The sequence below is a fragment of the Phytophthora cinnamomi genome, assembly GCF_018691715.1.
Source record: "Phytophthora cinnamomi strain GKB4 chromosome Unknown Contig58, whole genome shotgun sequence".
Lineage (NCBI taxonomy): Eukaryota > Oomycota > Peronosporomycetes > Peronosporales > Peronosporaceae > Phytophthora > Phytophthora cinnamomi.
The window spans coordinates 137,704-159,867 of NW_027150991.1; the positions used below are offsets into that span (position 1 = coordinate 137,704).

Sequence of the window (22,164 nt, forward strand, 5' to 3'; positions counted from 1 at the left end):
AGGCGCCTAGGATTGGGCGTGGTCGAACACGACGGGGTGGTGCTGTTCCACAAGGGCGACGTACAGGCCTGCGCCGATCGGGCCGCCAAGCATCGGGCCGACAATCGGCACCCAAAAGTACGACTCGCGCAACGTGAACACCTTGGTTCCCCAGCCGGCACACAGCGTGAATAGCCGAGGGCCGAGGTCGCGCGCCGGGTTGATGGCGTAGCCAGTGTTCATGCCGAAGGCCATGCCGATGGCCACCACCAGTAGTGCGACGGCCCCTGGCTGGCTGTACGGGCTGGCGGGCTTGTTCATTTCGTCGCCGATAGCGAAGAGGCAACCGACCAGCAGCGCCGTGCCCACCACCTCCGTCATGAAGCAAGTGCCAATGGGCACGTCCTTGCTGTACGGGTACGTCGCGAAGATGCCCTGCGTTGACTTCTTGAGCGGATCCGTGACGGTGATCAGCGGGCCGTACACGATGCCGACAATGGCCGCGGCCAGGAACGCCGCCAGCATTTGGGCCAGCATGTAGAACGGGACCTTCTTCCACTTGAAGCGGCCGAACAGCGCCAGCGTCATCGTCACCGCGGGGTTCAAGTGCGCACCCGAGACTCCACCACAAACGTGGATGCCGAACAGAATGCCCAGCCCCCAGCAGAAGTTGATGCTGATGAACTCGCCCTTCGTGCCTTCGCTCAGAACGACCTGGGCCACGACGCCTGTGCCGAACAGCATAAAGACGAACATGCCCAGAAACTCGGCCAAGAACTCCCGGAAGAGAGGGGACTTGGTCTGGAACATCCCATTGCGGGGCAGGCCCGTCGACATCATGGCCACGTCCGGCTCGGCCAAGTAGTTGCTGTCCATCTTGGGCATGCTGACACGCAGCATGACGTCCATTTTGTCGACACTTTCGCGGTGCATGGTTTGGTAAGTGCTATGCACTTGCTGGTCGTCCGGGTGAGGTGAATAATACGACGGACTGTGAGAAACGTCGTAAAACCAGAAGTGGTGGAGTGAGTGTTGCGAAACACAAGAGCTCTCCCACCGCAACCAGCAGGAATCGCTACCATCTTGAGTTTGTGCTTGGTTCCGGATTCCGTCGGGAGTACCAGTAGCCGTACCATATGAGCAGGTACTTTCAAACCGACTCGGTTGTACGCAAACGCTTTTCCCACTTTTTCGGGTTGACGGCTGATCCAGTTCCAACTGCCGGCGATCTACAGATGAACGGTGCTTTTCTAGCCAGCCGTTCCGATTTTGACGCGGCAACGCTGTTCGCCGCAGGATGCATTGGATGAACACCATAACTTCCACATCTGTCCACGGCGGGATAAGAGTCCACAACGAGTGCACCTGCCTCACCGGAGTCCCAGACGTTGACGAGCGGCAGCTGGAACCACCGACGATACACGTACCATAATCGATTATGTACATGTATTTTACCAACAACTGCATATCCAGATTGGTGCCTTCAACCAAGGATGAACAAGAAAAGCATGAGCCGTTGGGCTAGTCGACAACCATGATGATAATGCAACGCGATTGCATTCATAAACTGACGCTGGAGATCGACGCCTATTATACAGCCTCTCCGCTGTCCTAACTACACTGCGTCGACGTTTACTGGCCCTCGAGCGGGTGCTTGTACTCGCGCGGATGGTGGTGCTCAATGAGGCCAACGTACACGCCGGCGCCAATGGGCCCACCGAGAAGCGGGCCGACAATGGGCACCCAGAAGTACGAGTCGCGGAGCGTGAACACCTCGGATCCCCAGCCAGCGATCCACGAAAAGAAGCGCGGGCCGAAGTCACGCGCGGGGTTGATGGCGTAGCCCGAGTTCATGCCAAAAGCCATACCGATGGCCACGACCAACAGCGCTACGGCGCCGGGCTGCGTGTACGGGTTGGCGGGCTTGTTGAGCTCGTCACCGATGGCGAAGATGCAGCCCATGAGCAAGGCCGTGCCCACAACCTCCGTGAGGAAACAAGTGCCGACCGGGACGTCGTTGCTGTACGGGTAGGTGGCGAACACGCCCTGGGTCGAGGTCTTTTCGGGGTCGATCACGTTGAACATCGGGTAGTACACGACCCAGACGACAAAGGCCGCAGTGAAAGCGCCGAGGATCTGCGAGATGATGTAGTACGGGACCTTCTTCCACTCCATGCGGCCGAACCACGCGAGGGTCGTGGTCACCGCCGGATTCAGGTGGGCACCCGACACACCGCCGGACACGTGGATGCCGAAGAGAACACCGAGTCCCCAGCACAAGTTGATGTTGATGTACTCGCCCTTGGTGCCTTCACTGAGCACGACCTGGGCCACGACGCCGTCACCGAACATGATCATGACCATGGTGCCCAGGAACTCGGCGAGACACTCGCGGAGGAGCGGCGATTTGACTTGGTACGGTTTGGCCGGCTCGAGGTTCATGAGCACGTCTGGTTCTTGCACGCCGACGTAGCCGCTCTCGATCTTGTCGTCGTTGCCCGACATCGCTGCTGCAGCACTGGATTAAAGAGCCGAATGTGGACGAAAATGACGCTGTGCGGCCGACACTGCGAATCGGAAAGTGAACTGCTGAGGCCGCACGCGCCTCGGGGCGACGGAACTGTCAGGACGAGACGGCAGCAATGTTGACAGCACCCGAATTCGCTTGAAGTTCAACCACTATGCACGTCTTCTTTTATCCTCTACGAATGGCAGGACCAACATAACGAGGGCGGCGATACATGAAGCCGAAGTGAAGCGGCGTGGAGTCGCTGCCCGGGTGTGTGCCAGCTGCAGCCCCGTTCGTGTTGTCTGCACTTGTCAAGCGCAGTGCAGCGCCCGTCAGCCACTTCCTCGTCGATCTCCATATGCCGGTTTGCTGGATTGACAAAGGATTGACATAGGATCCACCGAAGAGCTCGGCGTTGGTGTCGAGGCGCTTGCTTGCTGCGATGTGCATGTAGCTTGGCGCCAAGTGAGACCACCGGTCTCGACGCTTTACCGGCGGTCTCGAGAGGTGCATGCAGCTTCAGTTTCGATTAGGATCTGTAAACGAGGGCGTAGTACGTGCAGGTTGAACCTGACCTCCGCATTTGTAAACAGCCCGCGCTGTCGAAGCAATGGCGGCCAAGCCGGCAAGCAGCTGCAACTCGTGAACCACTTGCGCTGCAGAGGGAGTCTCCGGTCTGGTGGCTCGAGCTGTGTGCTCCAGGGCTGTAGGTCACCTTCGGCACCTTCAAGGTGTCCTCTTCGTGCTGGACGCACGCCGAATTGGACGATGATGGCCTGACCCCCGGTCAGAAACGTGACGAGAGCACCAGCACTGCTGCCGACGTAGGCGGCGTGGCGTGCGTCGATCCGTGAGCGCGGCCACAACGCTACGTCGGGCGTGGCGAGCTTCCTGCAAACGAATGCCATTAGTGCTGTACATGTAGAGCAACAAAGAGAGCACGATATGTTCATTGCTGGCCAGATACTATCACACACGTAGCTACACTCATTGCCACTGATCTCAGTTGTCGAGTGGGTGCTTGTAGTCGCGCGGGTGGTGGTGCTCCACGAGACCGATGTAGACGCCGCCACCGATGGCGCCTCCGAGCAGTGGGCCGACGATCGGCACCCAGAAGTAGTGGTCGCGCATGGTGAAAACGCGCGAGCCCCAGCCAGCACACAATGAAAAGAGACGAGGGCCGAAGTCTCGCGCCGGGTTGATAGCATAGCCCGAGTTCATACCGAACGCCATGCCAATCGCTACCACCAGCAGCGCTACTGCCCCCGGTTGGCTGTAGGGACTAGCCGGCTTGTTCAGTTCATCACCGATGGCGAAGATACCTCCTAGCAGCAATGCTGTCCCCACCACTTCTGTCAGGAAGCAGGTCCCCACGGGCACGTCGCTGCTGTACGGGTAGGTAGCGAAGACGCCCTGCGTGGAGTCCTTGGTCGGATCGATCGTATTGAACATGGGGCAGTAGACGGCCCAGACGATGAAGGCAGCCACGAAGGCACCCAGCACCTGTGCAATGATGTACGGGATCACCTTGCGCCACTCGAAGCGACCGTAGAGCGCGAGCGTCGTGGTCACCGCCGGGTTGATGTGTGCCCCAGATACACCACCTGAAACGTGGATGCCGAAGAGCACACCGAGCCCCCAGCACAAGTTGATGTTGATGTACTCGCCCTTAGCGCCCTCACTGAGCACGACCTGGGCCACGACGCCGTCGCCGAACATGATGAGCACCATGGTGCCAACGAATTCAGCGAGGCACTCACGCAGCAGCGGCGACTTGACCTGGTAGTCCCTGACTGTTAACGGGGGCATTTCGACTTCGGGCTCCTGTAGGCCGACGTATCCGTCCTCCGCCTTGTCGTTGGCGTTCGAGTTGCGCGGCGGCATCCTCCCTGGATCCTGGTTGTTGAAGCGAAATTTGAACACACACTTGTGAAGCTCGAGGCAGATTGCGAAGTGAGGTCGAGAACGCAATGGCCATCTCGACGGGCGCCCATCGGCATCGAGTCCATGGTCACGCAGCGAGCACCTACTTCAAGGAGCGTCATCTCTACGCCGGAAGGCGGCACTGGGGTCCACCCGGCCACCTCCATGGACCCCACCGCCACCTATCAGCCCGAGAACTGTGCGCGGTTGACCAAGTTGAAGCTGGCGACTAGCCCAACCAGAGCAGGCGTGTCAGTCGTGTAGCTGGCTGCTAGTCAACGAGCTAGACGATGCAGAGGCCATTTCGGTGGCGACTCGAGCCTCGACACGCGTACACACATGCACAGTGTGCATTGCACACGCATTTTTTAATCTGCAGCATTTGACAGAGCCCATGCACGACCGCCGGCACGGCAGCAACCAACATGAACAGCACTGGCAACACCTGCGGCCACGTGATCCCCGACGCATTTCGGAACCTGTTGCAGTGCCCTGCCGTATTGCTTCCCGCGGGATGAAAGGAGGCCGTACACACACGTCGGGCGCTCTTGCCAAAGCGAACAAGTCGAACAAACGCACCATACACGATACATGTACCAAATGGAAAACAAGTTTATAAACGCAGCGCGTCACGACTGACTCACGACGCTACCATTGCCGCCTCTAACCGAGCGACCAGTGTTTTAGTTGTCGAGCGGGTGCTTGTAGTCGCGCGGGTGGTGGTGCTCCACGAGGCCGACGTACACGCCACCGCCGATGGCGCCTCCGAGCAGCGGGCCGACGATTGGCACCCAGAAGTAGTGGTCGCGCAGCGTGAAGACGCGCGAGCCCCAGCCAGCGCACAGCGAGAACAACCGCGGGCCGAAGTCACGCGCCGGGTTAATAGCATAGCCCGAGTTCATGCCGAACGCCATGCCGATGGCCACGACCAGCAGCGCCACGGCGCTCGGCTGCGTGTACGGGCTGGCGGGCTTGTTGAGCTCGTCGCCCAGCGCGAAGATGCCGCCCAGCAGCAACGCTGTCCCCACCACCTCCGTGAGGAAGCAGGTGCCCACGGGGACGTCGCTGCTGTACGGGTAGGTGGCGAACACGCCCTGCGTGGACTCCTTGTGGGGGTCGATCGCGTTGAACATGGGGTTGTAGACGGCCCAGACGATGAAGGCGGCCACGAAGGCGCCCAGCACCTGCGAGATGGCGTACGGGATCACCTTACGCCACTCGAAGCGCCCGAAGAGCGCGAGCGTCGTGGTCACCGCGGGGTTCAGGTGGGCACCCGACACACCACCCGACGCGTGGATGCCAAAGAGCACACCGAGCCCCCAGCACAAGTTGATGTTGATATACTCGCCCTTGGTGCCTTCACCGAGCACGACCTGGGCCACGACGCCGTCGCCGAACATGATGAGCACCATGGTGCCGACGAATTCGGCGAGACACTCGCGCAGCAGCGGCGATTTGACCTGGAACGGCTTGGCCACCGTCGTCGCGGGCGTGAGGGCCACGTCGGCCTCCTGCAGGCCCATGTAGCCGTCTTTGTCCTTGTTCCCGCTGTCGGACAGGCGGGCCATCTTCGGTCGGAGCGGAGGAGGAGGAGGAGGAGGAGGAAGAGTTGTGCGGCCCGGAGCGAATCGGGAAGTGATGCAGGGGCCACCGGCCAGCGACTACCGCTGGGTGCCCGCGCGCTCCATGCGGGCCACGTCTGGGTGCTAGGTCGCCGATGTCGCCGTCGAGTTGCCGCGCGTAATGTTCACGCGGCCGCGTACTTCAAGGTGCTGCTGTCGACGTGACATCGAAGCAGAACCGGTCCCCGATCAGCGCCTCACAGCAATGGTCCAAGCCCGTCCATTTCGGCTGAAGTGTCCGCGAAGGCTCACTTCGCCCGATCGCATCTTCAAGCCGGCCCGCCGGCATGATACGATGCGCTTCTACGCAGCCATGCTGCCGGCGGCCGATGAAAGCATGTAGCATTAGCTCTGCTGCGAAGGCCGACACCAACGCCATCGCCGGCCGGCCAGGCGAACGACGCCACAGGCCAGCGTCGCCATCGCCAGCTGCAGCGCCACAGTCTCTACGCTGACAGGAGTGTAGGCCGCAATGCAGCGAAGCCGTCTCAGTTGAAGCTGGCCGACAGTGGCACCGGATTTGCCGGCGGTCTTCGCGTGGATGTCGCCACCGGCGCGTTGGGCTCGAGTGGTGTGCAGTAGGTGGCGCGCTCGCCACCAGGACTTGAACAACACCGTGACCATGGCGGCAGCAGCGGCGCTGTCATGGCGCGGCCTGCCGACGCCACAGCGCGGCAACGAGCACAGCTCGTGCGGTTGCTGCGCGCCCGGCGCAGCCTGTAGACGAACGGTATCCTCGCTAGTCGAGCGCGCGTCGAACAGCTGAACGCAGAGCCTTGTCTCTGAGGGACGGCCATGTCCGACCGATGGTGACTCGCTCGCGTTCCGGCAGTCGAGCAGCGTTGCCGCCGCTGAGTCAGCCTGAGAAGAGGCACTGGCGAGGCCCGCATCGACCGCTTATCGCTACCGTTGATCACTGGTGACGCAGTGATCATTGCCAGAAAGTCGAGCCGCCGTGCGACCAACAAAGCGTTTTCAACACACAGTTCATTATACATCAGCGGGAATATGGCCTAGCTCGCATCACGATACCCTACAACCGATATCCATGGATAGCTTGTTCGGATGTTGGCTAGCTGCCCGAAAGCTGCCCAGACTGGGGAGCAGCGGACTGTAGACGCGCGTGTGGTGGTGCTCCACCAAACCGACGTATGCACCAGCGCCGGTTGCACCGCCCAGCAACGGCGCCACCAATGGGACCCAGAAGTACGCGTCGCGAACCGTGAACACCCGAGAACCCCACTCGGCCACCCACGTGAACAACCGAGGCCCGAAGTCGCGCGCCGGGTTCAGTGCGAAGCCCGTGTTCATGCCAAAAGCCAAGCCGATCCCCACGACCAACAGCGACACCGCACCGGGCTGCAAGTATGGGTTGGCGGGTTGTTGAGCTCGTCGCCGATGGCGAAGAGTCCGCACAGCAGCAGCGCCGTGCCCACCACCTCCGTCAAGAAACACGTGCCCACAGACACGTCACTGCTGTTGGGGTACGTGGTGAAGACGCCGTGCGTCGTGGTCTTGTATGGGTCGACGGCGTCGAAGAGCAGCTTGTAGACGGCCCAGATGAGGAAGGCGGCCACGAAGGCGCCGAGCGTCTGCGCTACGATGTACGGGAACACCTTGCGCCACTCGAAGCGCCGGAAGAGCGCGAGCGTGGCGGTGATAGCGGGGTTGATGTGCGCGCCGGTGACGTCTCCCGAGACGTGGATGCCGAAGATGCCGATTCCCCACCCGAGGCAGAGCGTGGCGTAGTTCCCCTTGGTGTTATCGCTGAGCGTGACTTGTGCGACGGCTCCGTCCCCGAAGAGTACTAGTATGAGTGTTCCGAGGAACTCTGCGAGGCACTCTCGTAGCAGCGGGGACTTTAGCTGGTATGGTTTCGGTGAGATGGTGTTCATTACGTCAGCAGGTGGTGTCTGGACGCGAAAGGAGCCGTTTTCATACTTGTCGCTGGATGAAAGGCGATTCATGGCGTGCTTCTGGCGAGGCCAGTGTTAGGTATGATAAGTGCTGTGGCGTTTGCTGCAATATGCAAAGTGATACCAGCACCTTTCGTCGTAAATGTTGTTTTCACGTCATTGACATGGTCTCGGTGAAGCTGCACCTAAGTGGGAAGACTTCCCACGGCCCACAAAATCTCCTCGTGACATCCTGTACGAATCTGTCGCAGTGGTAATCTGGCCACAAGATCGAAAAAGCAGGCTGACAAGCACGGGCTCATTGTTGACGACCCACGAATCAGAGCTCTTCAAACGCCACACCGGTACAAGCCCCTTACGTTATCACCGCCACATCGTATTCTCTGAAAGCAACACCTTTTTGGGGACGCGTCCACACAACTTTGAAAACTAGTGTTAAGCTGCATCCAGATCCCGCCCATAGCTTGTGTGGCGAAGTGAACAGAAGGAAGCAACGCTGCCAAGCATTGGAGTTGCCAACGGACTGCGTCACGAAAACGTGAACACTCGGGGGGGTCGATAATATTTCGTGACTCACCCCGACAGATGTGCTGACGATACGTGGCTTCAATTTCATAAGGACCGACACATCCGGTGGTGAGCTTTTCGTCCTATTTAGTGTCGCTCGATATGCACAGCTGCAACACTTCTGATTTTCCCTGTACAAAATTTTTGTAAACAGCGTGAAGGGGCGAGCTTCAAGAGTACATCGGCACCACTACAAGAAGGATGATTTCCACAGAAACGATAGCAGGAGTCGAAGTCCTTGGGATGTTGTTATAATTGCGTGCAACTCGATGCATATGCACTCAAAACACGTTCGCAGTCTTAGAACTAGTGCTGCCTGGTCACACACTATCAGGCGTTATTCATTGGTATTTGGATGGTTATGACCGCTTCGAGCTCTTGGTCGGAACAAAGCAACATTACCTCCACCAAAGCCTCGCAGTGAAAGCAAACGAATTCCACTCGGAGAATACCAGATCTGTTCGGTGGGCCAAGACGCTGAAATGGCCGCGCCACGATCCCTGGACGCAGACAAGGACCTGGTCTGTCTGAGAAGACCGAGTGGCGTGCCCCCAACCACGCATCGCAGACGGAGTTCTCGGCCAACAATTATTGTAGTCATACAATGGCATCCATCTGCTGCTAGAAGATCGCCCTCAAGTTGAAGTTGCACCTACAGCTCTTACCCGTGTAAGTACGAAATACAATAGCAACACCTCGCAACTTGGGAATATGCGATTTTCGACGGAAATCCGAGTGCTGTCAAAGAAAGAGCTTACTGCGCGCGATGACCGGTAAGTTAGTCGGTGCAGCAATAGCTGCACCAATAGATATCCAATCTTTGGAGCTACATAAATTTCGGATTTAAATAGGATCGTCAAAAATAAATTATTTGTATCGAAAATACAAATATTTCCGACCATATTTATTTTTGGGTATCCCTGCATCCCAGTGCTACGGGCATGGGGAACTCGAACGTTGTGCGTTGAATAGGCGGCGGCATTGCCGTTCCTCTTCGCGTTGTGAACCTGCCATCGGATGAGTGGATCCATAGTTGAAGTGATGTCTACTTCTACCATACATGTACTCATAAATGCTCGAGCAGGATGATACCCGCTTGGTCAAAGTTGGATCAGATTTTCTTGCTGACCGTAGCGTACTCCACGTCCCAAAGGCTAGTACTTGGGGAAGCACCCAATGGCGACAGAGTCGACTCGACCGTCTCACCAGCTTCGACATGGAGGACATCTTGTGAGACAAAGCGGGACTACAAATTGGTCCGTCCGAGGTTTGGCGTTCCGTCCAGAATGGTTCGGTTCTATTGTGCTGGCCGACTCAAGGAGCCTTGGATCGAGCACGGAAATACGAGCAAAGACTGCGACCGCGGAGCTCCAGCATCTTCGACTATGAAGTGGCGGTGCCGGTACCGGCCGTACATTCCGCAGCATCGCAACAGCAATAACCTTTTGAAGTGGCGGTGCCGGTACCGGCCGTACATTCCGCAGCATCGCAACAGCAATAACTTTTCCAGGCGCTGGTTGCTCACTTCTCCAATTTCTATCAACTACAAACGGCACACCACTTCCATCCGTTCAATCTCGTCAGTGTCACCAAGGATAGGCTTTCGTACAGATAGACGAAGAATACACCCCCGTCCAATCTCCACGTCAAGTCGAGCTCAATGCACCTGTCATTCGCCCTTACCAACTCAAGTCCCCGCTGCTACGAGAGTGCCTCGCAGAGTTCCTCGGAACACTCATACTAGTACTCTTCGGGGACGGAGCCGTCGCACAAGTCACGCTCAGCGATAACACCAAGGGGAACTACGCCACGCTCTGCCTCGGGTGGGGAATCGGCATCTTCGGCATCCACGTCTCGGGAGACGTCACCGGCGCGCACATCAACCCCGCTATCACCACCACGCTCGCGCTCTTCCGGCGCTTCGAGTGGCGCAAGGTGTTCCCGTGCATCGTAGCGCAGACGCTCGGTGCCTTCGTGGCCGCCTTCCTCATCTGGGCCGTCTACAAGCCGCTCTTCGACGCCGTCGACCCATACAAGACCACCACGCACGGCGTCTTCACCACGTACCCCTACAACAGCGACGTGTCTGTGGGCACGTGTTTCTTGACGGAGGTGGTGGGCACAGCGCTGCTGCTGTGCGGACTCTTCGCCATCGGCGACGAGCTCAACAACCCGCCAACCCGTACTCGCAGCCCGGTGCGGTGTCGCTGTTAGTCATGGGGATCGACATGGCATTCGGCATGAACACGGACTTCGTGCTGAACCCGGCGCGCGACTTCGGGCCTCGGTTATTCACGTGGGTGGTCGAGTGGGGTTCTCGGGTGTTCACGGTTCGCGACGCGTACTTCTGGGTCCCATTGGTGGCGCCGTTGCTGGGCGGTGCAACCGGCGCTGGTGCATACGTCGGTTTGGTGGAGCACCATCATCCTCGCGAGTGCATGCAAGACCAAAACGCACTGTTTCCTGACGTTACCGAGCGCATCGATCTGTTTAGTACCTCATCGTACAAGCAGTAAGGTAGTAGAGGTGGTAGGGAGAGCAGAAGCCGGCGCCAATACGCTTCACCCAGGTTGACTTCATTAACGCGTCCACTAATACTCGACGTACCAACGTTTGAAGTGCAGTTCCTGATGCTGCACGGTTGATGTCTTCAATAGGTTCTTGCTGGTAAGTGATGATACTGCGTTATGCATCAGCCTGACGATTCTTGGATTGCACCACGAGGCCTGCAGCATAAGCCAGCTTCTTCATGGCTGAGTACTGCGACTGCGTGAACTCGTGGGTTTTCTGGTCCATACAGCAGAATGACCCGATGACTGTGCGGTTGTCCTCTCCGACGATCGGGAATCCACAGTAGAAGCGCACATCAAAACCAGCACGCCCATTGATGTTCTGGAATCGTACGTCGGCCTCTGGGTGAGGCACCAGCAGCGGCTTCGATGTCATGACGGTGTGCTGACAGAACGAGTGCTCGCGTGGAAGTTGAACGCGGCGCAAATTCTCCAGGTTAGCGCCCAATACTGTCATGTGTTCGGCGGTGACCACAGTCACGATACTGAATTTGCAGTCCAACTGAGTGGCGGCCAGCGAACACAACATATCAAGCTCGGAGGCATCTTCCAGCTCCATGATGCGACTACGGGCAATTGCGTCAAGTCGTTCCTTCTCGTTAAGCGGAATAGGAGCGTCTGGAATCGATCCATTTGCCGCGGTTTTGGGCATGGTAATCGGATAATCGCGTTTCAAGGCGTTGGCCAGGACGCATTGGTACAACGGGACCTGGTGAATACTCAGGCCCCCATCCAGGGCATCCAGATACTCGTGGTCAGCGCTGTCTGAGGTCAGTCGGATCGATCGGGTTTCAGTTTCATCTTTCGCTTGTCTTTCAGCCTTTGCTTGCTCCTCTTCCTCCTCCTGGTTCACGAGGTACTGAATGACCGTCCGCACCGAGTTCTTCCGAGAACCGGACGACGAACGCAACTCCCTTCGGAGTAGGCGGGCCAGAGTTTTGTTTGCTGGAGGTTGATTCGCGGGGTCTCGCCTCACTTCGAGGTTCCCCAGTGAACTTGGTTTCACAGCGGAGTAGTCTCCATTCTCTACAAACTCAATGCACCGCGAGCACACGCGCACGGGCGTGATACGACGAGTGGTCTGCGTCTCCATTTCCTGCAGAGACCAGCATCGGTCGCAAACGTAGTGGCCGCAGAGGTGGCACCGATGCTTGCGAGTCAGCAGACGCAGCGACTTGGTACAGCAGATGCAGTGCGAGTTTTTCGCGGGGAAGGCAGCCCGGTCCGCCATCGTTTGCGCGCCAAATCGGCGTCTCCGAACGACTTCCGGCAGTCGGGTGGCACCATCAGCGAGCCGCATGAGGCGAGCGCGCATTTGCGATAGCCCAGCTTTACCCGGTACGTCTGCATCACCGCCATCGAATTGGCCGAAGAAGATCACTCGAACGTACCGACTTCCGGGTAGCTGCTCGACCAGGTACCCCGCATTCATGTTGTGCAGCATGTTGACCCTGCCGTGGCTGTTCACCTTGCCGGCCTCGAGCTCCTTGTCGTCCAGCGAGCTCAGCGTGAGTGTGAACGAGTTGACCTTCGGCGGGTCCGCTGAACTCTCGCTCGACTGCACACTCTCCTCGCGACGGAATCCACGGACGTACTTGGCGCGCTCGAGGAAGCACCACTGCTCGTTGGGCGAGAACATCTTGCTGTGCACAAAGGTGCCGGTCTTCACCGCCACTTGCGTCGTCATGGACTCCCGTTCTTGCAGCAACTCGGCCAGTTTCGGTTCGTCGCCGATCGAGTCGGACGGGACGACGTGCACCACCGAGCCGTAGATGAAGTCCTTCCGGTACAGGCCGCTCATGACCGCGTTGTGGTCGAAGTCGCTCGTCGTGTGCAGCACGTGCACCACCTCCTGCAGGTGGCAGCGGATCTCCCCAGCGGCCAGAACCTGCTGCGTCGGTCGGGTCTGGCTGGTCGTGTCACGTTCAAGAACCAGTGACGCTGTCGGCCGCCGCGCGTACGTCGTGAAGGACCCGCGCGACTTCTTGAGCACCCACCTGCACTCGGCGTCGTTGGCGACTGCCAGGCCGCGGAAGTCCATGGCGCGGGCCACGGTCTCCGCCCTGGCGCACAGCTCGTTGTCGTCCACGTGGACACGCGGCTTGGGGGCCGAGTTGGCGCTGCTGCTGGCACTGGAGGACGGGACGGACGCCGACAGCGACGACGCCGTGGCCGTGCGCGCCTTGCTGCGGAAGCGCATGCGGTGCGGCCTGGGGGAGACTCGGTCGGCGCTGGTCGCGCGTTCCAGCAACGGCGTGTCGGTGTACTGGGCCTGCATCGCCGGACTAGTGCGTGTCGCCCGCGGGGCCAGTCGGATAGTGGCGGCAGCGTGAGCTGTTTGCTTGCGCTGACAGAGCCATGAGAGCGTGGTCCAGGGCCACACACGCCAGCGAGAGCATGATGTGGATCCCGTCGAACGCCCCGCGTAGAGACGACCATATCATGGGGATGCAATGTGCGACTGTAGCAATTCGCGTCCGAGTGACAAGCGACCGCGGCAGATGGCGATCACCGCGTCGCCGATCGAGCTGCCTTCCGACAGCAGCGCGCACGAGGTGGCAGCGCTCGGTGCTTTATTGGGATTTGGGGTTTACTAGCACGCATGGGGATAGTGCTCGGGCACCACGACAATGCACAGGTGCCGCTGGCTGGCGACATACACACACACTCGAAGTGCTGCTGACACGCGTGTAAAGGAGGCCGGATGCAGTGTACCACCGACACGAGAGAGGTGGTCACTGTGCACGCTTCGGGACTCCTGAAGCGTGCCATCTCCTGATTCAGGAGATGACACAGTGCGTTGTCTGGTCGAAGCTGGCCTCGCTACGCGGGACTTGTCAGTTAAACCGCAGCGGAATGTGATCAGGGAACGGGAAGCGTTCAGATCGACGTCTTCTTCCCCACCGAGATGCTTAAGGCTGCGAGTGTGCATCAACGTCAATAGTATGGACATGGTGTGATTGATTTCGGTCGGCGGGGCGCTTGGCCACGCTTAATTCTAATGAGACTGGCGCTCCCACGCGTCCATGAGCTCCAGGCAGTACTCGGAGAGTCTACCGCTCAGCAGCAGCCGCTGCACGAGCTGGCGCACCTCCAGATCGGCCGACGAGATGCAGCCGCACAGCGCCGGATACATCTCCATCAGGCTGCGCGGCTGCAGGTCCACCTCCAGCGCGTTAGTCAGAAGCACCACCACCCTCTCGCGAGCCGCCACGAGCTGCGGGTCGTTGCTCCCTGACAGCGCTCCCATCGACGAGAAAGAGGTCAGACGTACGTCCCGCTCCGACGCATCCGCCTTAGACGGCGGCGACGGCGGCCGCGAGCCCGCAGAGCTGTCCAAGTCGGCAAACCGCACCAATGCTGTGTTGCAGCACGCCACCAGCCGAGCTCGCGCGAACGACGCCAATTCCTGGTCTGCCATCTGAATACACATCGTGGTCAGCTGCCGCACGCAGCACCGGATAATGGCCTTGTTGTGCTCCACGGCATCGATTCCCGAGCAGAGCACTGCGACCAGGTCGCCGATGAACGCATTGTACTGCTGGCCGACGTGAGACTTGATGTCGTTGCCGTCGCTTAGCAGCGCAATGGTACTGTCCACCACGCACTCCAGCACGCTCAGCACTAGCACTTCATCCTCCTCCGACTGAACGCACGTCGGGAACTTCCCGCCATTTGGCTGGACAAAACCTGCAATCGTCTCTAACAGCGGTCTCCAGCACGCCTCGGCCAGACGAACGGCGACCAGACCACTCGAAATAACGACCAGCAGCACACGCAGGGCGTGCTTCCACAACTGCGTCGCCGCCTTCTGTGCAGCCGTCATCGGCTTCTCCGGAGACGGAGACGGGCTCGATTCGGGTGTGGTAAGGCCGTCGTCAAATTTCAAAAACGGCTGAATGCAGAAGAGCACCGACAAAAAGCGTTTCTCCTTGGCCTCCTTGGAGACGCTCGCGTATAGTTTCGCCAGCGACGTGAGCGCGTGCCGGGTGAAGAATACGAGATCCTTCGTCGACGACTGCGTTACGTATCCAACGAGTTGGTCCAGCACTTTCGTGTGGACGTCCGGGTGAGACGCAAACGATTCGCACTCTTCGAACGCGTTCAATACGCGTGACTGCAAGCTGTTCGTCGTAATGTTGGTGATCGCCTTCGTCACTGCCCCGTTACCAATTGCAGGTGTGCCAAGCACATGACGGGTGATCAACACCGCGAATAGATCCAGCATCTTCTCCACGTTGCGCAAGTCCTTGAACTCGTAGTCTTTCGCCTGCATGTAGAGTGCCACTAACACCGAAACCACCGTGCTCGCAATCTCTTGTTCCTCGTCTTCTATCCATGGAAGCACAGGGTTTTTGTCCTTTTCCGCTGCAACTTGTCGCTGGTCACACAGAAGCAGAAGCTGGCTGAACGCCTCCTCCCACAACGCAGGATCGCGATACACGGGCGCAGAAGTAGCCCGCCTCAGGTTCGGAGAAGTCGATGCGGCGGACGTTGGAGTAGAAGATGATACAAGAGCACCCCCGACAACACGCATACCGACTCCAGCACGGACAGGCTGCGACTGCGCGATGTGGTCAAAATCTCCCGCGGAGGACACCTGCAGCAGTGTTTGCAGCGTTTTCACAGAGGCCAGTACAACTTCCTTGGGCATACCGAAAGCCGCATTCAGCGCTACGTGCTGCAACAGCTCTCGCCAAATGGTGGAGAACCACGACGAATGCTGCAGCAGATAATGCCAATTGGTTTCCAATACGCGGCTGATTCCTGTCAGCATCAGCACTCGAGACTCATTCCACTGCTTTTCCGCATTATCGCGTGAGTGATGAAGCATGTAGTTAGCACCAACCTTGGCTCCATCCTTTTCGCGTCCGCTTAAGCTTTTCTTTCTCTGGGTCTCGCACAGCTTAGCAGCAAGAGGCAGCACCGTCGAGTTGATAAACAATTGCCATTCACTCAGTTCAAACTGAGCACCGTACGTCACTGCGGTGCCGAACAGGGTGTTAATCGAACTGTTTCGCACTTCTGCTCGCTCATTCAGAGCTACAGAACTGAATTCGGCGAAGATATACCCCCATTGCCCTTGCTTCCGCTTGCTGGGGTCACTCTCTTGTCGTGCCTTCTGCTTCCCGATCACATCTGCTACACTCCACAGTTCATTCACAGCAGTAAGGCTGATATTGACGTCCTTCGCGCGACTACCAAAACGTCCAATGCACTTGATGCAATCGGGAAGGTAACTGCTCGGAATGGACACCACTAAATCATCGACGATGAGGCGCAAACACTTGAATGCCAGCACCTGAGTTTTGGCGTCTCCAATTTCGCAAGCTTCTTGCACAGCAGCTAAAATCAGGGGCCACCCACTGCTGATAAGGTGACCACACGCGTTGAGCATTTCAAGCATGCCTGTCAACGTGCGATCTTTCATGTCCGAGCGCGCCAACTTCAACAGGGGTACAAAAAGTTCTTGCTGGTCAAACACGTGCGGCGAAGCGGGGCTCTCTTCCTTCCTGGCTGCGTCGAAAGCCTCCATTGTTGGCTTCGCGGTGGGCGATACGCTGTTCACAATGTTTTGCAGGGCATTTTGCATGAGCTGCAAAATGCTGTCCGTCGTGAATACCTGGAACTGGTTTAGCTGGGGAAATTGGGCTGCGGTGAGTGGGGCTTGAGGCACAAACGTGCTCATTAGCACTAGCTCCCGCATCACCTCTTCGAAGCACCGCTTACTGCTGGACGCCAACTGGGTCAGCATGCGTAATGAAAAGCACGGCATGAAAGTACCGGATCCAGTGAGCCCCACGCCCAAATAGCTTTGGTAAATCCTCATGTGGTGGTTGCTAGCGGGGCTTGCCACGTCTCCGTCATCCGCCACGGTCCAGTCTTCGCCCGAGGGTGCAGAGCTGGCCATGTCAGAAGTAGGCTCTACATCTCTATTTGGCATCGGGAGACCTACTTGGTCCCATGACACACGTCGAACGGCAGCTAACAGTTTCCTCAGTGCAGCGCTGCTCAGCTTTAGCGCATCGCGGAAGAAATCCACAATTGAGCTACTCAGCATCATCAGCTGCTGCTCGATGTCCTCATCTTCGACTCGAAAAGCGCTAATGCGGTAGTTTCTAGTTGGAAGTTTTTGTTGTCCGTTCTTCAATTTCGGGTCCGTGAGCCCCACTACGATCTCGAAGCCCTCCAACAGCACGCACCATTCCGCCTGTGATAGTTCTTCCTCCATGACATGCGCAGCGCCGAAAAGAGCCTTCATCGCATGTACCTCTCGCCAACTAATCATCACGATGCAGCTCTCGCCATCGTCCGCCACCGATTCATCGTCGTTGCCGGGACCAGTTGTCGAAATAGACCCCTTCGAGTTTCCTCGAATTCCATCAGGTAATGGAAACGAAAATCCGCACAGTGCACGTAGGCAAGTCAGCACCACCTCATCCATTTGTCTGCACCATGCTTCCCTTGCGCTTTGACTCTGCATGTTTGCTCGGAGCCGGGATGCAACCGTGGCCAGTACATGATACGACTTGAGTGACATTGTAACCAGATCGACTTCACGACAATGGCGCATCACGCAGTTCATAGACTGAATTACCGCAGGCGCCACCACGGCAACGCACGCCTTGGCTAGTTTCTCACAAACGTCCTCGTTATCGGTGGATCTTGACAGCTCAAAGACAGAGGCTGCCATATTGCACTGGCACGAGGCAGCGACGCGGACAGCCATGAAAAATTGCTGCAGCACGGGAGTTTCTTGCTCGTTAAGTAGCTCCAGACCCGAGCGAGGTGCTGCCGCATCCGGTCCTTGCGGCTTAAAATCTGATGGGGGCGACGTCATGATCACAGAAGAGGTGGTACGGGTGATGGCAACCAGCACTCCGTCAGGGTAACTTACCATCGCAGCAACCATATCTGGTTCCAGGCATACGCGGTTCAGAACTTCGAGCGACAGCAGGACGGGCCACGTGACAAAATTGATCCCTGCTCCAACACCGGTGGAGGTTGAGGCACTAGTACTCAACGAACTCGAGTGGGTCAAAAAGTTCTTTGCCTCCTTGAAATTCGCGATAGCATTGGCTGCGTGAAATTTGGAGTCGGGTGACTTGGACGGCGTCGGTGGCGATTTCGACGTGTCAGGAGTTGTGTAAGTTCCCGTGGCAATAATCTCCAGCAGCGCGTGCAGAACCAACGCGCACTCTCCATCAAGACAGTCGGCGAAGTGGCACAGCAGCGTGCTGGCAAGCCGCATGCCGCGTACAAGCAGAGGGAAGAACGGACCCGCGGCGCCGTTGATGTTGCTGCTCGTAATGGACGAGTTTGCCGGCCCGGTGATCCCCGAGCCTGCCGACCCGCCGTGCTTGTCATTGCAGCCCATCTCCAGCACTGTCTGTACCAGCGGGGTCATCTGCTGCTTCAACACGGCCTTGAACTCGATATCCAGGCGGAAGAGCCCGTAGTGCGAGGCCAGCACCGTTTCCAGCAGCTCGACTCCCAGCGCCGCGCTCATGGGCGACACGGCCGTGCGCTTGAGCCACATGCCGTTCTCCTCGCGGCTCATGAAGCACAGCTCCTGGAAGAGCAGCACGCCCACGTGCTTGGCCTCGGGGCTCGAGTCCACCTTGCCGAAGGCCAGCGACACGAGCTGGCGGATCGTCATGGCCGCCGTGTTGCCCACCATGGAGCTGGCGCCGCTGCTGGACGCGTGCAGGTGCATGCAGATCCACACGGCCTGCATCACCATGTCCTCATTGCCCACCAGCTCGCTCTCTACAAAATAAAACCCAAAACCCACATCACTCCTCAATAAAACCCAACCACCCAGATCCTAAATAACCCAAACAATTCCACCCCCGACCTGCAGGAGGCTGGCCGTCCGGGCTCGGCGTGCGCGGCTTGACAGGCGAGCGGGCCGCGGCCTTCTTCTCCTCGTAGGCCAGCGTCATGAGCTGCAGCAGCGTCTGCAGCAGCTTGACCTGCACGTCCGCGTGCGCGTTCTTCTCGGCCTGGATCTGCAGCACGCGCAGGATGGAGCCGACGCTGGCCGGCTCGATGGCGTCCCAGCTCACCAGCCGCTGGATGCTGCTGAGCGCCAGCACCAGGATCTTGTGCGACGCGCTCGTGTGGTTGCAGGCCAGCAGGAAGGGCCGCAGCACGGCCTCGCTCTGGAACAGCGCGTGGCCCGGCCCGGGCGCGCGCCCCTCCACGCGCAGCAGCGCCGCGTACTGCTGCTGCAGCGCCGGCAGCGCCTCCAGCGCGCGGTCCGCGGCCTCCTTCACCACAGGGTGCTTGCGCTTGGCCTCGCCCCGCAGCGCGTGCAGGTCCGCGGCCAGCTGCCGCAGGAAGTCCATGGGCGGAGCGGGGGCGTGGGTGGGTGAGTGGGTGGGTCGGCGCAGTTGAACTGGGCAGTGCGGACTGGGTTTTACACCAGCCCAACCCTCGATTAAGTACGATGGGTGGATACATTTAGTGTGAAGGACACAACATTTGTGGACAGTTGAAGTGCATCTCGCTGGACGGAGACCATCGTAGTCTTGCGGCCTTGTTACATGTAGCTGAGCCCGCCGTCGAGTTGCGGTGCTGTCTGTTGCCCCAGAAACTATGCGGCTAGTGTGTTGTTGGGTGAACTGTCAAATGTCGTTCGAGGTGTGAAGGCAACGATGGTTGAAGGGATCTACGGTTGCGTGTATTGAGGAGTCGTCAATGACGGACACTCAGTTACTCTACATGTAGAGCTGCACTAGTACGCGCCGCTGAGCAACGACAGCTTGAGCCGCAATCTCGAGTGTTGGTCTCTTTCGCGCCACCCGGGACCTGTAGTACACGACCTCTACGACAGCGCTGGCGCCACCCGTCATTCCTGACTCAAGGGATCCTGAGCCCTCCAGCTCTCATCTGACCCATTCATTTCTGATCGTGGCCGCCGGCAGTGCAGTGCAGGTGTCTCTCAGTCTCCGTTTCGCAGGTCGGCAAGCACACCACGAAGAAAAAAACAAAACAAAATGATCGACCCCCACGCCAGCCGTGCCGACAAGCGCGTGACCCAGACGACGGAAACGGTGGATACGGCGGTGCCCTCGACCGCACTGCTTGATGAGCCCCAAAGCCCTCGTCGATTGGTGCGTCTCACGGATCGACGACTGACGGAAGTTGTGGCTAGCGACACCAAGACCATCAACTGGCACCTGCTGCGCTGCAGCGTGGTCAATTGGGACAAGACTCCGGCCAACCTGGGCTTTGCTGTCTACACCACGCGCACGAATGCGCTCCGACGAGTCGTGGCATCGGGAACCATCCCGTGCTCGGTCGAGGAGCTCCGCCAGGTGCTTCGCCCCTCTTCCACTAAGGCTTACACGTCGATGATGCGTGGGCTGTTTGGTGAAGACTTCGTGTATGGGGCTCTTGTTCATCGCGTCCCAAAGGCTTCTAGCAACAGGGACATCACGGTGAAGACAGCTTTGTTCGCTAAACGGAACGCGCTCGCACGCAACGAGCAGTGGTGCTTCGTTGACAGCACTCAGATCCTCAACGACAACCACGGCAAGGGGTTCTGCGTGACGATGTCTTCGCTGGACTCGGAGGATCTTTTCGCCGGAAAGACCCACGTGCGTGAAAATGATGTACGTCAGATCCACGACGTTCGAGCAGGTTATGCGGTGGTTCCGACCGCCAAGAAAGAGGTGCGCGTGGGTTTCTACGCCCAATTCCTCAGCGATGAAGCAAGTGCAAACGGCAGCTCGAGCTCTTCTAGCGCGTTCCCATTCACAGCAGCCAGCAACACCACTGCCCGGAGCAAGCAGGGGGTCTCGTCTCGAGCCCAGATGAAGCGTCTCACAAAGATGGCACACGCTACGGCTCGCTTGGCGCTGCTCGTGAGGCGTCGACGTCTCGGTGCGCAGAAGATGACGAGCAGCGCGTGCTACACGCCGCACAACACGCGGTGCGTATGCTGCACGGCAACGATGCGATCGTCGACACACATGGGCTTGAGCAGCAAGAAACGAGTGCGACGGCAGTGTCAACTCTGCGGGTACTGTGTGTGTGTGAAGGTTGCTCGTCTGAACAGGAGGCGCAGCGCTCTCAAGACAACGCGTTTGCCATCGTGCGCATTTGTGACAACTGCATGGAGCGTGTGGACGACGCCTTGTACAACTCGATCCCGACGGACAACAGCGATGCGCTGGAGCCGAAGATTCATCCGAACAGCCCGGGGTCTGAAGCAGCGACCAAACTGCTCGCGCGCTTGCTGCGCGATACGTTGGTGAACGCGTCAGAGCCTGAGCTGCCTGCCGTGAAGAATGTCATCATGCACCTTGTCGAGGATGAAACTTCGCCGTGTTCATCCGAGCAATCGGACGAATCTCACCACGGCAGAAGACTCACTGTTGATAGTTCGCAGGAGGAATACTTGGTAGCTCTCCAGTCGCAGCTCCAGATCCCGGAGCGACCTCTGTCGAGCTGTCTGCCGGCTGGGGGCAGCGGAAGAGCGTACCTGCTTGCCTACAGCGTCTCGAATGCTGGCGCTCCGCTGTTCCCTCTTCCAGACAATGAACTCGAGCGGCTCGGTGCCGTGAGTCGAGCTCGGCTCACCGAAGTGCGGAACCTGCCGGAGCTTGAGCTCATCTGCAACCTAGTGAGCAGAGAGCTGCGCTGCAGAACGGCAATGGTGACGCTCATCAGCCACGACACGCAGTACATCTTGGGTACCAACAACCCCGTGTTCCGCAATAGCGCAGGACCGCGTGACCAAGCTCTTTGCGCGCACACCATCATGGGGCCGCTGCCCATGCTCGTTCCGCACACAGCAGCCGACGTGCGATTTAGTCGCAGCCAAGTTGTGCTGCGTGGTGGTCTACGCTTCTACTTCGGCTTCCCGCTGATCGCACCTGACGGGGTTTCGGCGATCGGCGCCGTGTGCTGTGTGGACAGCGATCCCCGTCGTGTGTGTCAATCACAGTACGAAACTCTGGAAAAGCTATCACGCAGCGCCACTCGCATCATCGCCAGCCGCATCACTACCGACGACGATCTGCTAGAATAGTCCAGCGTGGCCAACGCGCAGCGAGTTTCTCTAAGCT

At 58.6% G+C, this 22,164-nt stretch overlaps 6 protein-coding genes across 8 annotated transcripts; 1 reads left to right on the top strand and 5 right to left on the bottom strand.

The window, feature by feature from the left end:
• Window positions 1-1,611: 1,611 nt before the first annotated feature.
• Window positions 1,612-2,484, bottom strand: IUM83_14344 (putative aquaporin; the record flags this gene model as incomplete). The annotated part of the gene is made up of 1 exon (XM_067939082.1): window positions 1,612-2,484. The coding sequence occupies one exon, from the start codon at window positions 2,482-2,484 to the stop codon at window positions 1,612-1,614; it is 873 nt and encodes a 290-aa protein (XP_067787715.1).
• Window positions 2,485-3,490: 1,006 nt separating this feature from the next.
• On the bottom strand, window positions 3,491-4,372 carry IUM83_14345 (putative aquaporin; the record flags this gene model as incomplete). Its single annotated transcript, XM_067939083.1, has 1 exon — window positions 3,491-4,372. One exon carries the CDS (start codon window positions 4,370-4,372, stop codon window positions 3,491-3,493), a length of 882 nt encoding a protein of 293 aa, XP_067787716.1.
• Window positions 4,373-5,094: 722 nt separating this feature from the next.
• On the bottom strand, window positions 5,095-5,979 carry IUM83_14346 (putative aquaporin; the record flags this gene model as incomplete). The annotated part of the gene is made up of 1 exon (XM_067939084.1): window positions 5,095-5,979. One exon carries the CDS (start codon window positions 5,977-5,979, stop codon window positions 5,095-5,097), a length of 885 nt encoding a protein of 294 aa, XP_067787679.1.
• Window positions 5,980-11,201: 5,222 nt separating this feature from the next.
• IUM83_14347 (FYVE finger-containing protein) lies at window positions 11,202-12,317 on the bottom strand (the record flags this gene model as incomplete). Its single annotated transcript, XM_067939085.1, has 1 exon — window positions 11,202-12,317. The coding sequence occupies one exon, from the start codon at window positions 12,315-12,317 to the stop codon at window positions 11,202-11,204; it is 1,116 nt and encodes a 371-aa protein (XP_067787680.1).
• Window positions 12,318-14,084: 1,767 nt separating this feature from the next.
• Window positions 14,085-19,437, bottom strand: IUM83_14348 (uncharacterized protein; the record flags this gene model as incomplete). The annotated part of the gene is made up of 2 exons (XM_067939086.1): window positions 14,085-18,856; window positions 18,945-19,437. The coding sequence occupies 2 exons, from the start codon at window positions 19,435-19,437 to the stop codon at window positions 14,085-14,087; spliced, it is 5,265 nt and encodes a 1,754-aa protein (XP_067787718.1).
• Window positions 19,438-20,088: 651 nt separating this feature from the next.
• Window positions 20,089-22,127, top strand: IUM83_14349 (the record flags this gene model as incomplete). 3 transcript variants are annotated; one of them, XM_067939089.1, is made up of 2 exons in its annotated part: window positions 20,089-21,090; window positions 21,153-22,127. In XM_067939089.1, the coding sequence occupies 2 exons, from the start codon at window positions 20,089-20,091 to the stop codon at window positions 22,125-22,127; spliced, it is 1,977 nt and encodes a 658-aa protein (XP_067787704.1). The 3 variants fall into 3 exon arrangements, with proteins under 3 accessions (XP_067787704.1, XP_067787706.1, XP_067787705.1); XM_067939088.1 differs by lacking the exon at window positions 21,153-22,127 and adding an exon at window positions 21,136-21,148 and having other exon boundaries at window positions 20,089-21,026; XM_067939087.1 differs by lacking the exon at window positions 21,153-22,127 and having other exon boundaries at window positions 20,089-20,706; window positions 20,799-20,804.
• Between the last annotated feature and the right edge of the window lie 37 nt (window positions 22,128-22,164).